Below are 13,369 nucleotides of genomic sequence, written 5' to 3'. Positions count from 1 at the left end.
GTTAAAATTTCACACAAATCTTCCCTTAGATACTAGACACATCAAACCACAATGACAGAAATTATCAGAGATAATGAGCAATTTTTTTAACAAGTAACTGAGCTACAGTTATGTTGCTAAAAAAATAACTCAGTAACTGAGCTACAGTTATGTTGCTAAAAAAATAACTCAGTTACCCTTTTTGATATATAACTTTATTACAGTTAGCTTCGATTTAAAAAGTAAGCAAGTTCTTCTACAGTTATTTAGATAAGATATAAACTTGTAGACATGTTGCATGCATGAATTACAAGTGGCTGTTTTTTCCACTGAAGTGTGTGTGTGTGAGAGAGACCGTTTAAAATTAACTTGAATCTTAATTAAATACAATAAACCTTAAATATGAAAAGATCGAGGCAAGCAAATTCAAATAAAGCCATTTACACTTGAAAAAAGTCTCACAAAACATTTTCTTATTAAAAAATGTGTAAATATGAAGATTAAAATTTTGATATAATTTTTAATTGTTGAAACATTCACAAAAAGGTGTTAATTTTATTACTTGTTATCTGAAGAAATAAACTAAGTTACAGTCTCATTTTGAAAAGTACAGTTGCAGTTACTTTTACTTGAAAAAGTAATTGTTCATTGTCTTCTATACACTGTTAATAACTAGTACATCAATGAGAATGGTGCGCAGTTATCTGCATTGGAACAAAATCATGGCAAAAAAGAATACCTTTCACTGAGGGTGATATAGTAACAACTCTTGTGCTTCCTCCTTCCCCTACTTTGGTTGATGCTGTAACCCAGAACTGATATGTTTCAGATTCCTTCAGGCCAACAGCTTCATAGACCACCTCTGTTGGATGGAGGCTTCTTTTACGAGTTCCTTCCTGGTTTGAAGATAAGACAAAAATATTTTTCTAAAATCTCATAAAGATATGGAAAGTTGTTTGGCATGTACATAAAATATACAGATATCTGAATTGTGGAAATTGTTAGTGATGTCTCAGGTGACTCAGTTCATCATGCACTGGCACACAATGCTGTGGTTATGTTTGATCCCTCGTTAAGTAAAAATTTTCACTAACTTTTTAATAAGGTAACCTTGTTTCACAATTAGGGTACTTAAGCAAAACATAAACATGCCTTTCAGAAAAGTTATTTCTGAAAGGTTTTTAACAATTTATACAAGAACTGGTAAACAATTACAATGTTTTTAACAAATCCTCTCATCTGTCAACAGATTAATCAGTACTCTTATCAGAATTAACCAATATAGACATATTGGTCAAATAAGCGATAGTTTCATCGATCTGATGTATCCATAAATAGGCTAAAAGCAAATTATGCCATTTTGTTAGTATTCTTATGATTTAATGGTATAAATCATATATATTGGTTTTGTATAGTACAAGGTGGCGTAAAAATCATCACCTGATTTTCTTAGCCTATAGCTCGGGTTTTAAATTAAACAAAGTAGTTTTTTTGTGTTAAACTTTTATTGATACTTGTAAGTTTTATGTCCTCAATTTTTAAAGATAACATCCAATAAATGACCACCATTCGAATTGATGCAAATTTGGGGTCTTTTTATTGCGTTGGTGGTGTTGGAAAGAATCTGCGGGGGAAATGTTTTCAATTTCATGTTGAATATTGTCCTTTAGTTGCTGTAACGTCTCTGGCTTATTCACATAAACCAATGACTTCAAATATCCCGAAAAAAATCTGGAGCGGTCAAATCGGGGGACCTGGCCGACATTGGCAAATCACCAAAACGGGATATTACTCTGCCCAGAAAAGTGTCACGCAAAAGAGCTAATGTTTTGCAGACTGTATGTGGGGTATATTTATTAATTTTCGCACACAATAAATTTCGTGAGTATCTTCTATTTAACTGACAAAACACTACTGGTATAAACAACAAGATGTCAAAATAAAGGTCAATTCAAATAGGATGATGACTTTTGCGCCACCTGTTAAATGTCTAAATAGGCAGTTTCTTTTTCAAAACACTATCTCTTATACATATTAATTAAAGTGAAGAATGAACAATTAAGATTCTTCATGGAACATTTGCTATTTTATATTGGTTTAGTAGAATATCAGTTATCGGTATAAGGAAATTTTACATCACTGCTTTATCGGTATCAGCAAATATTTCATTTCTGTCAACCGCTATATAATCTTAATATATAGAGCAAAGAAATTGAAACAAATTGTTTCCAATGTTTCACAACCTTGTTATCTGTACCATCAGAGAATGAAGAATTCACATCAGATGGAAATCAAATCAGTTTCTTGGGAAATGACCATCTTAAATGAACAGGAAGTGGAAATATGAGAAAATAATATTGTTGTCTTTTAGATGAAAAGTCCCTTTGCCAGCTTTGTCACTTGGCTACATACATTAAATAAGAAACTGAGTGAACAAATCAGATTCATCACAAAATTTTGCAATTTAATATACAGTTCCCAAAACAAATTCCTTGACTTTCCAGATTCCTCAGGTATTTTTCATTTACATTTCCAAACCATTCTATGATGATTTTTATCTTACTTTAATACTGTTTACAGGATATTTTTAGAGCAGAAACATGAAAGCTTGGGCTCAAGTTACAGAAAATAACTCATGTTTGAGTATTTCTTTCTACCTACAAACATCTGGTGTATCAAATTTGGGTTTATAAATATGTGAAGAATCCATATGCCTTGCAAGTTCAACAATCATATTTAATACTCCCTAATTTTTCCAGGTTTTAAAAATATTTTTGTGGAATTCCCAGACTTTTCAAGGATTTGTAGTTCAGTGACTACCCTGATATGTTGGCTAGTATAATATCAGGCATTAGTAAATTTTATGTTGGTATTTTTTTGGTGCCAGCTAAAATTCCACATTTGTTCCTCCCAGGGCTGAGTTGATATAACTTGAACTGATACCCACACTGATGACTTATATTGATTCCCACCTATACCAATGATTGAAAATTGTAACAATTAAAAGTTGTTCAAAATAATTATTAATATTAGTGGGTGAGTATTTGAATCCAATTATAAGCATCAATTCACCAGAGTTTCATTTCAAAATATGCATGAATTACATCATAGTATTAGAGTATCTGGTATGTAAACACAAAATAGTTTTTCACACAATATTGGTGAGAAATTAATGGAATCTTCGAGTTTTGCATAATTTCCAGGATAATTAGACTCCACAAAAGTGCAATGTATCATTTTTGCAGACCATGCGAAATAACAAAATATTGGCTCATATTAGTAAATTAAATTGAATTGATACTTTCCAATACCGATAGCACTGACATCAGCCAATACCGATACTTCAGCATCGGTACTGGTTCAGCCATAATCCCTACTTTATAGTTTTCCTGTAAGTGCTTTCCTTATGATTAAGTCATGTACAATGGCATTATTGCTCTATCCTTCAATGCAGAATATTTATCGTTCAATAAAACACTTACCTCTTTTCCATCTTCCAATACACCCATATACAAGGTGTAATTCACAATCACCCCATTAGGATACAGTGGAGGCTTCCAGGCAACTAAAATTGTATTTTTTGAGCTAACAACAGCTTTTATATCAGCTGGAGCACTAGGAACTGCAAGGAATAAAATCGTATTTTGTATTGAATTTATCTCTTTAAAGAATAAATAATTAATAATTTCTAGTCAACTCATCAGTCACTAATACATTACAATAGAAGTTGAAAAACAAGTGTACTTAAAAATATAATAACAGTTGATTTTATTGAATGTTATTAGTCCTAATGCAAAGAGTATTCCCAGTCTATTTTTGTTTTTCAACTTGCAATGTGCGCATTACCAATGTTCACTTTGTAAACACTGATGAATATACAGAGTGTTCCATTCAAATCTCCCTAATTTCAATTAATTACTGTGAACAAAGTACGATGAATTGTGAAATAACTGTAACACCAAATGAAAGGCCAGATCTTCAAGTTTTGTTTTAATGACTTGAAGTTGTTTGTTTGAAGAAGTTGAATACAGACTGGATATTGTTCGTGCTACCAATGGGTCCTACTTTCACATTTCCTAATTACTTCAGTGCTCGGTGTAATTGGCAGGGATAGTTTTGCAAAATAGTGTAGGAAATATAACACACAAATGCATATTTACATCCAAAAAGTACAAAATATGACACACTATATCTCTAAGACTTGTGAAATAACTTGCATTATTAATAATTTATGACATTAGTGTGTTCATCTTTTGTTTAATGTTACTGATAAAGCTGCAGTTTCCAAGTCAAAATGTAAATCTTAAATTATTTATAAACTTCATTGCAAGGCATAACAATATATTTCGTACATTGTTTTTTTTTTTTGCAACTTGCCTTTGGTTCTCGTACATTTTTAAGTGACCAGTAATATACTACTGTCAAATGTTTAATTAGTGAATATCATATATGCTGCACATGTGGATGCGTATTAGTGTATGGAAAATAAAATTTATGAGTTTTTCTTCAATTCTTTGGAATTTCATTGCTCTATCATTCATATTTTCTTTTCTACGATTAATTGAAATTAGGGAGATTTGAACGAAACACCCGGTATAATTGGTTATATTAATAAAATAGGAGCAGATTAAGTGCTCTGTTTTCATATGAATGAAATTCTCTCTTGGATAGTTTCCTTCCTAGAAACGTCTCACAGATATGTATCAACTTACTATTAGTGACCTTGTGACGTATACAGTATATAGATGTGTGCATGCTATGTATATAAGCACTTGCTCCTTTTCTTATTCTTATCAATATGACAGAACACATTCATCACTGTAGCCAAAGTTTGCTTTAAGTCCACTTTATTCATACATACACTAGTAATGACCCGACCAGGCCAACAGTTTAAAGTGAGATCCAAAAACCATTGTACAATGTGCCTTCACTGGGGATCAAATTCCAGACCACTTGAGCAGATACTGAATAAAGGATAGTCTGAAGAAGGTTTTTAGCCTTTTATTCACATAAACTGCAGTACATGATCCAAAAAGTTGAGAATTGTGTAGGTTCTTAGTTTTATTCATAGGTACAATTTACTGAAACTTGATGTTTTAATGCCACAAGCATGCAAATTTAATAAGAGATGTATTCATGAAATATTGTTTACTTATTGTAGGTAGGACAGGCCCCTCAATGGGCTGTTGCATCATGGTGTATAGTAATAAAAAGTATATTAATGTGCACAGTACTAGTATTAGTATAGTATACAGTAGTTTGTATTCAATACATCATTTTAGTTCATTTCATTTTCTCTAACCTCAAAGAGTGTGTACTGGTAATGTTGTCACCTTGTAATCAAGGGGTCTCAGGTTTGATACCCAGTGGTTTGGACCCCACTCTAAACTGTAGGTCCAGTCCACTTTAGCCTACCTGTGCATACAGTGGTAGGGTGAGCAGGTGCCCTCTTTTATCTGGACATGTCCTCCTTTTTAGGAGTCTGTCCAGCATCCGGGTGGATTTTTTAGACATTCGGTAAATATCCTCCTTTTTGGGAAAGAGTAAAGCATCGACAATAGCAAATGTGCTGCATAGACAATATGTACACACGTAATGATCATCATTTAAGACTTATCACTTGGTGCACGTTAAGTATTCAAACAATGCTCTGGGAGCTGAACACGATCACTTTCCGGACTGGGTCATTAGTAGGGTGCAGATTTATAGGCACTAAAAACTTCTCAAATAGGCACCAAAATGATGACAATAGGCACTTAAAAAGACACTATAAACTAAGAAAAGGCCAAAAGTAGGCACTTAAAAGGCACCCTAAAATTTAAAAAAAAAAAAGACATTAAAATAGGCAATGAATGTGAACTTACTTCAATTCTCTTCTTACAATGCATAGTTATACTGTATTAGCACTTCAGCTTATACATAAAAGTGAGCTAACAATTAACAAACTATTAATACCCTTTTGATCGAAATTTACATTTGCAGGTAATCATCAGTTAAAGTAATTCTCTCAAAAAGAGGTTGTGCTAACAACTGTACGAACTTGAACAAATAAATAAGAAACAATTTGCACCATTATAACCAGTGGCGTCTCATCCCTTGGGGCTTCTGGGGCATAGCCCCTAAAGAAAAACGGACATATTGATGTAATTTTCAATCACCATAATGCATAACTATCACACAATCTTTTAAAAGGCTATTTTTACCCAGTTAAGTTCATCGTCTGCTGCAATGAATATGACAGCGCTTCTAGTGGCATTGATGTCAGTTATCGGTCTTGGGGCTCATTGCAAAGGAAGGCATGGTCTACACTACATGCTACAGTGAAAGTTTTGTGCTAGCAGAGAGAGCGAAGGGAGGAGTGCAATGGGTTTGAGTGTTGATTCGGGGCTAGTTCCGTCGCATCACGTTCGTTCTTGCATGTTGTAGTGTAGTGTTGTGGTGAAAGAAAATTACAACAATGGTACATGTAAAGGAACATCTTCGTAAATTTGTTGCTGACATCAGTGATATTAGGAATGAACTGGCCAACTCTTCAGATGATAGTTCTGATCTGTGTAACATCTCGAAGAAAAGAAAAAGCAGTGTTAACAACACAGCATGCACTATTGAGTGCTGCGATATACCTAGGTAATTATTCATCAAGCGGAAGAGAGATTTGGGGCAACTGAACATTTGGAGTGTTTCAATTTAGTTGATCCTGCAAATTTTCAATGACTGGAGTCTGATTTTCTTGACGATTCGTGTAAGAATTGTGCCAAATATTATCCCTTCATAGAAGAGGGAAAACTAAAGAGTGAACTTCGTGTTCTTTATTGTAGTGAAGAGTTTAAAAACATAAACTCTATCAGTACATTGCATTCATTTTTCATTGAAAATAATTTAGAGGATACCTTTTCAGAAACAGTAAATATTACAAACATAGTTTTAACAACTCTAGCTGAATCTGAACGATGTTTCAGCACATTGAAGCGTATTAAAACCTGCTTAAGAAATGCAATGGGACAAGACAGACTCAATGCCCGGCAGTGCTTACAATAGAGAGAGAATACATTGCAAACATAGAGGGCTTCAACGAGAAAATAATAACAAAATTTGCTGAGCAGAAGAACAGGAGAGCACAGTTCTTGTTTAAATGAGAGTCAACGTTCGTAGAAAGGTATGTTTCACACCAATACCTGTTTCTTTTGTAATTCATGTGAATGATCATTATATTTAAAATTATTTAAAAAAATAAGTCCAATTTTGAAGTTTAGAAGAAGATAAATACCTGTTTTTTTGTAATTCATATGAATTGTTATTATTACCTTTTCAATTATTTCAAAAAAATAAGTCCAGTTTTGTAGTCTAGAAGAAGAAAAATACCTATTTTTTGTAATTCATGTGAATTGTCATTATATTTTAAATTCTTTAAAAAAAAAAGCCCCAGGCAAATTTGAGGCCACAAGACGCCTTCCAATTCAGACCCTCAAATCTGGCGAATACCAGATTTTAGTCAGTACATCGACAAAGCTTTACATCCTTCAATATAGGGAAAGCTAAGGGCATGTAAAAAAAAGCTGAAGTATGCAAAAATTGCAGAATAGCAATTTTTTGGCATGATTAAGCAAAATACAAAGGAATCAAAAAGGCAGATAGGCAAAATTCCATCAATCACCCTAATCATTAGTATTATTCTAACTCGTTGCTTCGTCCGCTGAGACTGCTGGAACGCATGTAGTGTGTGCAGTTTCTTTTCGATTAATTTATTTGGTTTATTCTACTTCACTTTTCTGCCACTTTTGGCTAATCGGGAAGATGGGTATCAGCAATGTTATGTGATGATTTTGATGAAGGGACACTTACAAATACCCATGCCCAGGCCGGGATTCAAATCCGGGAATGCTGGAGTTGTGATGCAGTGTGCAAACCACTCCGCCACGGAAGTCGGCTAATTCCTTTTCGAGTTATAAATACACGACACAGAAACACATAGTGAAAATTTTAATTGTTAAGTAATAAGTTTACTTTCATGAAATAACGAAGCGAAAGTGTAAATTCAACAATGATCTCGCAAGATAATATCCATCTTTTAAAGAAAGGAAGAAACGTATATGAGGTAAAGTGTATAGGTGGCTGTCACTTTCTTCTGAGGTTGAAAGAGTGCTAGAAATGTTCGTGGCATTAAAATCATATTTCTCTACTCAATCTAAACTACCTAAAATTTTAATTCGGTTTTTGGAAACAAGTTAAAGCAAATCTTACTTGTTACACTTGAAAGAACTGAAAAGGAGTAAAATTCTGTGCTTCGAGTTGTAGATATTCTTTGTCATTTGTTAAATTACAGATTAGGAGATTGCTTTCTTTGCTCAAAGATAAGAGGAAGTTATTGAAAGAGATCACCTGAAAAGTATCTGAGAGCAAAGTGTTGGTAAGATTTTTTATATTGATTAAATTATGAGTAATGGCAAATGTGTTGCCATTTTTTGCGGTGTCCTCATTTTTTATGACTTTGTCCTCCTTTTTCGCATGATCTGTCCTCTTTTTTTAATGTGTGTGTCTGGTCACCCTATACAGTGGTGTATTCTGAAAATTTGACCTGGTTTACGATAACAATTCTTATTTATGGTATATATTTATTATATATTAATTAGATATAATGGAAATAATACACCAATGCCGACATGCAGTGAAACAAAAAGAGAAGCCTAACAACCTCAAATTTTGCGGCATTTCTACTTATACAAGATAAAAGTTTGTTTACCAACGGTAAACCAGGTAACATGACGGAACATGCCACTGGCATATAGTGGACTTAGAAAAAAATCTAACTCAAAGAGTGACTGAATTTTGACCAACTGTGCACAGGTCCAATGACATAAAAGCAAAAGCAAAAAAAAACTTATCTTCATGCGAAGAGAGCAGGCCTGCAAAACTTTTGCAATACGTTAAATCGAAGTGATAGCATAAGCTCCATCTGGCACAAATTTAATTCCATTTGCAAACCCACCCTAAGGTGCAAACTCTAGACCGAACTTGGGAAAACGACTTTATATCTTCGTTAACACCCGCTGCGGTTAGCTCGGGCTATAAACAAGACGAAAAAATAAATGCCATATTCACAGATGATTTTCCTCTGGTAATAGCATTAGAAATTAGAAATACCTTGGACTCCTTCAAAAATATCGCACCCGGATATGACGGTATTACATATGACATACTTCGCCACTTGCCAGATGAAGGTGTCCACCTCATTGTAAAAATTTACAATGAAATATACCGTACTATCCGCACAACCTGGAACAATCATATCGTAATTCCTGTCCTCAAACCATCTAAGCCTCGCAACAATGCACAATTGTATCGCCCCATCGTATTAATTCCGGTACTCACCAAACTTTTTGAAAAACATTACAACATCGAATAAACTGGGCCCTGGAAAAGCAACAATTTTACCCCCAACACAAATGGGATTCTGGCTCAATCACGGCAGTCAAGATGCCATATCCACGCTCACAGTAGCAATACAAAATAGTCAGATAACTAAAGATTATTGTTTTAGCCTGTTTACAGACATTGAGAAAGCCTACGATTCTGTTTCCATTCCAGTACTATGCAATGTATTAGATAAATTAGAAATACATCCTTCCGTTGCTAATATTATCTGGAATTTATATAATGTCTTTTGGTTCGATGATCAAGTGGACGGGGCCCGAAAAATAAGAACCGGAATACCACAGGGGTCCCCCATCAGCCCTCTATTATTCAATATATATACCCAAAACATCCATCAATTAGATCTTGTTAAATTTAATATATTACAATACGCCAATGATTTATGCTGTTATAAACAAATTTCAGATGCCACTCAAGGCATACTTCCTTTAAAAAGAGCTATAACGGTACTTCGAGACAACCTCCGAAGTATAGGACTAACTTTCTCACCCTCCAAATCAGAAATCATAATTTTCAATTATCGACAATCCTTAACTTATCCAAACAATATTCCGAGCATCTATCTCTAGTAGACTCCCATAAATATCTCGGAGTCTATTTTGACAGAAAACTAACATGGAGACCCCACATTGAATACATGAAAGTAAAGGGGAAAAAAATTATTAATATATTACGAAGCATATCCACCACTAAGTGGGGGAGTCATCCATACGTATGTTATTATTTTATAAAAATTGCTTTAAATCGCTATACGATTATGCAGTCCCAGTTTATGGTGGGGCAAACACAACACTTCTGAACTCGTTAGATATATTACAAGGTCAGGCTTTACATACTTGCCTCGGACTAATGCATTTCAGTCCAAACGTGAGTGTACGATTTTTCCTTATCTTATTCAAAGTGCAGCGTTACGACTCCGAAAACAGGGGTAGGAAGTGACCTTCACCTACATCAAGGCACATACCAATCAAAACAAATCCCAAGACTTAGTAGACATCTACGCAAAACAAGCTCGAACACACAAACACATAACCCCATTACGATTACCTTATGCAGACTTGCTCCCTCGAGTAAAAATGAAAATCCAACACGAATGGGATGAATGGTGTGCACATGAAATACAAAACACAACCAGCTACAAGTGGCACGTGCAAACCGGAAAAAGCAACCTTGGTATCAATCTTTGGAAATACCTCATGCAGTGATTGTGTTCACTTTGAGAATGCGCATGGGTCACGATCTCATGAATTAACATTTGGCAAGAATACACGCGGTACCTACAACTTCCTGTCAATGTGGAGAACTCGCCAAACAATAACGCATAACAAGTCCATCGGGAAACGTTATATAAAACCCTACTTCGCCTAGATGTTCCATTTCCGGTGTCAATCCCAACCCTGATAAGTTAGCCTCGAACACCCATCATGTGGGCGCTGTATAGCTTCACACGAAAACACAACATTTCCATGTAAACAAAAACAAGGAAGAACAAAGCAGAAGTAGGATCACATAAAGCAGTACCGATGGCTAGAAACCGCAAAGGATAGGCGGTGTGAGCCAATATAAAGCAGCAACAACAACCAATGGCATAATTAATTAATGCAATATTAATGAATTTGGTGAGGGGATAGATAATATTGTCATTTGTGTAGATCAAGATTCAATACTACACTACTGTCTTATCGGACTTGTACATGGTATTGGCATATTAGTTAGTACCTGATCACATTCTTTAAAAGTTTATATTACTGTATTGGTTTGAAATGTAGTACATGTATCACATACCATCTTCTTCAGTTCTGCAGTATAAAGGTTTACTCTTAATTCCATCTCCAGCTGATGTAAATGCTAAAACAGTAATACTGTAATTGGTGTACTTCAATAGGTCACGTAATGCTACTGACAGAGAAGTAATTACTCTTGTTTCTACTGCACCATTTCCTGAAACATAAATGTATAAAACAAATTAAAATACATTTCACTAATTAAAACAAATATTAATGAAAGCCCAAAATTTAAATTTATAAATATATAAATTTATAACTTTATAACTTTGTTTTAGTGATTGCCTATTTTTACCTTCTCAAATTTTCTCAAATTACATTTCATATAATATCACACAAATGTTAACATCTAAATAAACTTGATTTTTTTGTACTAACATGTATGAAATCAAACTTTCTACATTTTCAAATATGTTCCTATATATAAATAAATCATTGTAAATTTTAAAATTATTTTTATATTTTCCTACCATAATGTAATGTAACGATTTCTATGCACAATATAATTAAATGCTGTTTAGATATAAGATGTTTAACATCAACCGTTAATCAAATCCAATCTAAACAGTACTATTTTTTTATAATTCTCATTTCAAAAACATTCTGAAGGACTTTTGCCTTCATTATTTACACAAATAAGTCAGCAAGTGATCAAATTAACAGGAGACATATAACAACTGTAACAACATGGAAACAGAGAAAATTAAACATCAATATAAAATGAAAATACTATTGAAGGAAAACTCGGAGATGTGTATTGACACAAAAGCATTACTCTATTCAATTAATTAATCAATGACTCAATCAAAATTTAAAACAGTTTCTAATAATGTCACAATTGTCTTAGCAATGGAAATGTAAAGATTTAAAGATTTATTCTGCATATAAATTATGTTTACAAATAAACTACAAATACATTTTTTTTATTATTTAAAAGTTTAAACATATATTTTTCTTTCTACAAGTGGCAAGTTTCCAAATTTGCCAGTTCAAATTATCAGACTAAATGAAGAAATCAGTGAATCAAATTACAAAGAGCCACATGACCCCACTGTGTCTGATGACACAAATGGAAAGTTTATGAAAAGTGAAAGGTACCCTGTACAGAATGCAAATAGTTTGGAAATGAAGCTTCCATGCACTGGGTAAGGACCAACAAACTAATCCTAGAACAAAGTAGATTAGCACTAGATGTTACAAACTATACTTTATCCATTTTCCTTACTGTATTGAGAATGTTGAAACCTATCCCTATTTTATTCTATTCTTAAATTCTTTGAGGACCAATGCTATCGAAACTTAAATACCTCATTTTTTGACCCACCTGGTGGGGGAGACCCTATCTTATATCAACACTTATTCTGATTCTGTGGACACCCAGAAGTTAATAATGAATGTGTTATAATTCATAGGACATGCTTAATATAAAAATTATATGTTGATTTTTAATGCCCTCTGCTCAATTAAATTTAGATCCACATTAGTATTTTATCTGTTATATAGTTCTGCACTACAGTGTGTTACAGGAAAAGAAAACATACATTGTTACAATGATTTAATTCATACTCAATTACCCACCATACCATTCTTCAGCAGGCTGATGGTACACCTTGTAGCCTTGAATGATACCATTTTGACCCTCGTAAAGGGGAGGTCCCCATGATATCTGCAGGCTTTGTGAGCTGATTGGCATGCATTCAATATTTTCGGGTGGTAGAGTTGGTGCTGTGGAAATAAAAACATCACTGTAAAGTTATTATTCTCTGTGGTCATTCATTTCTTAAAATACTAGAATAACAAAATATAATAGCCGAGAACATGTGTAAAAAATGTTAGGTATTGGTAAATTAGCATGTGGTCCATTGGCTGAGCACATTAAGTGGTGCATTTTTTATTTTAAAATTGCAGTCCCTGGGTTTGAGTCCCATCCTGGGTATGGGTGTTTTTAATGAGTGTCCCTTCATTACTTTCACCTAATCATCCTCATCGAGAGTGACAGAAAAGCAAGGTTCAACAAAAATTCAATTGCAAAGTCTGTTCGATATTACAAACTACATGGAATACACAGAAATCTGTAAAACACTGCTACAGACAGCACTGTTGCTGACCTTAATACAATGATATGTTGTCATACCAAAGGTTAGAATTACCTTACGATTTGGCATACACAAGAG

At 33.8% G+C, this 13,369-nt stretch overlaps 1 protein-coding gene across 1 annotated transcript in view; it reads right to left on the bottom strand.

Annotated features, from left to right (window-relative positions):
- Positions 1-13,369, bottom strand: part of Dscam4 (Down syndrome cell adhesion molecule 4) — a 482,573-nt gene that overhangs the window by 48,536 nt on the left and 420,668 nt on the right. Inside the window, exons 23-26 of the mRNA XM_083132205.1 lie at positions 12,774-12,920; positions 11,197-11,352; positions 3,462-3,601; positions 719-875 (exon numbers count right to left, since the gene is read on the bottom strand). Coding sequence (XP_082988331.1) covers positions 719-875; positions 3,462-3,601; positions 11,197-11,352; positions 12,774-12,920 — 600 coding nt within the window. The remainder of the gene's footprint in view (positions 1-718; positions 876-3,461; positions 3,602-11,196; positions 11,353-12,773; positions 12,921-13,369) is intronic.

This window comes from Lepisma saccharinum, chromosome 1 (genome assembly GCF_977018435.1).
Source record: "Lepisma saccharinum chromosome 1, izLepSacc3.1, whole genome shotgun sequence".
NCBI classification, from domain to species: Eukaryota; Metazoa; Arthropoda; class Insecta; order Zygentoma; family Lepismatidae; genus Lepisma; species Lepisma saccharinum.
This window is presented reverse-complemented; position numbering and strand designations above follow the sequence as displayed.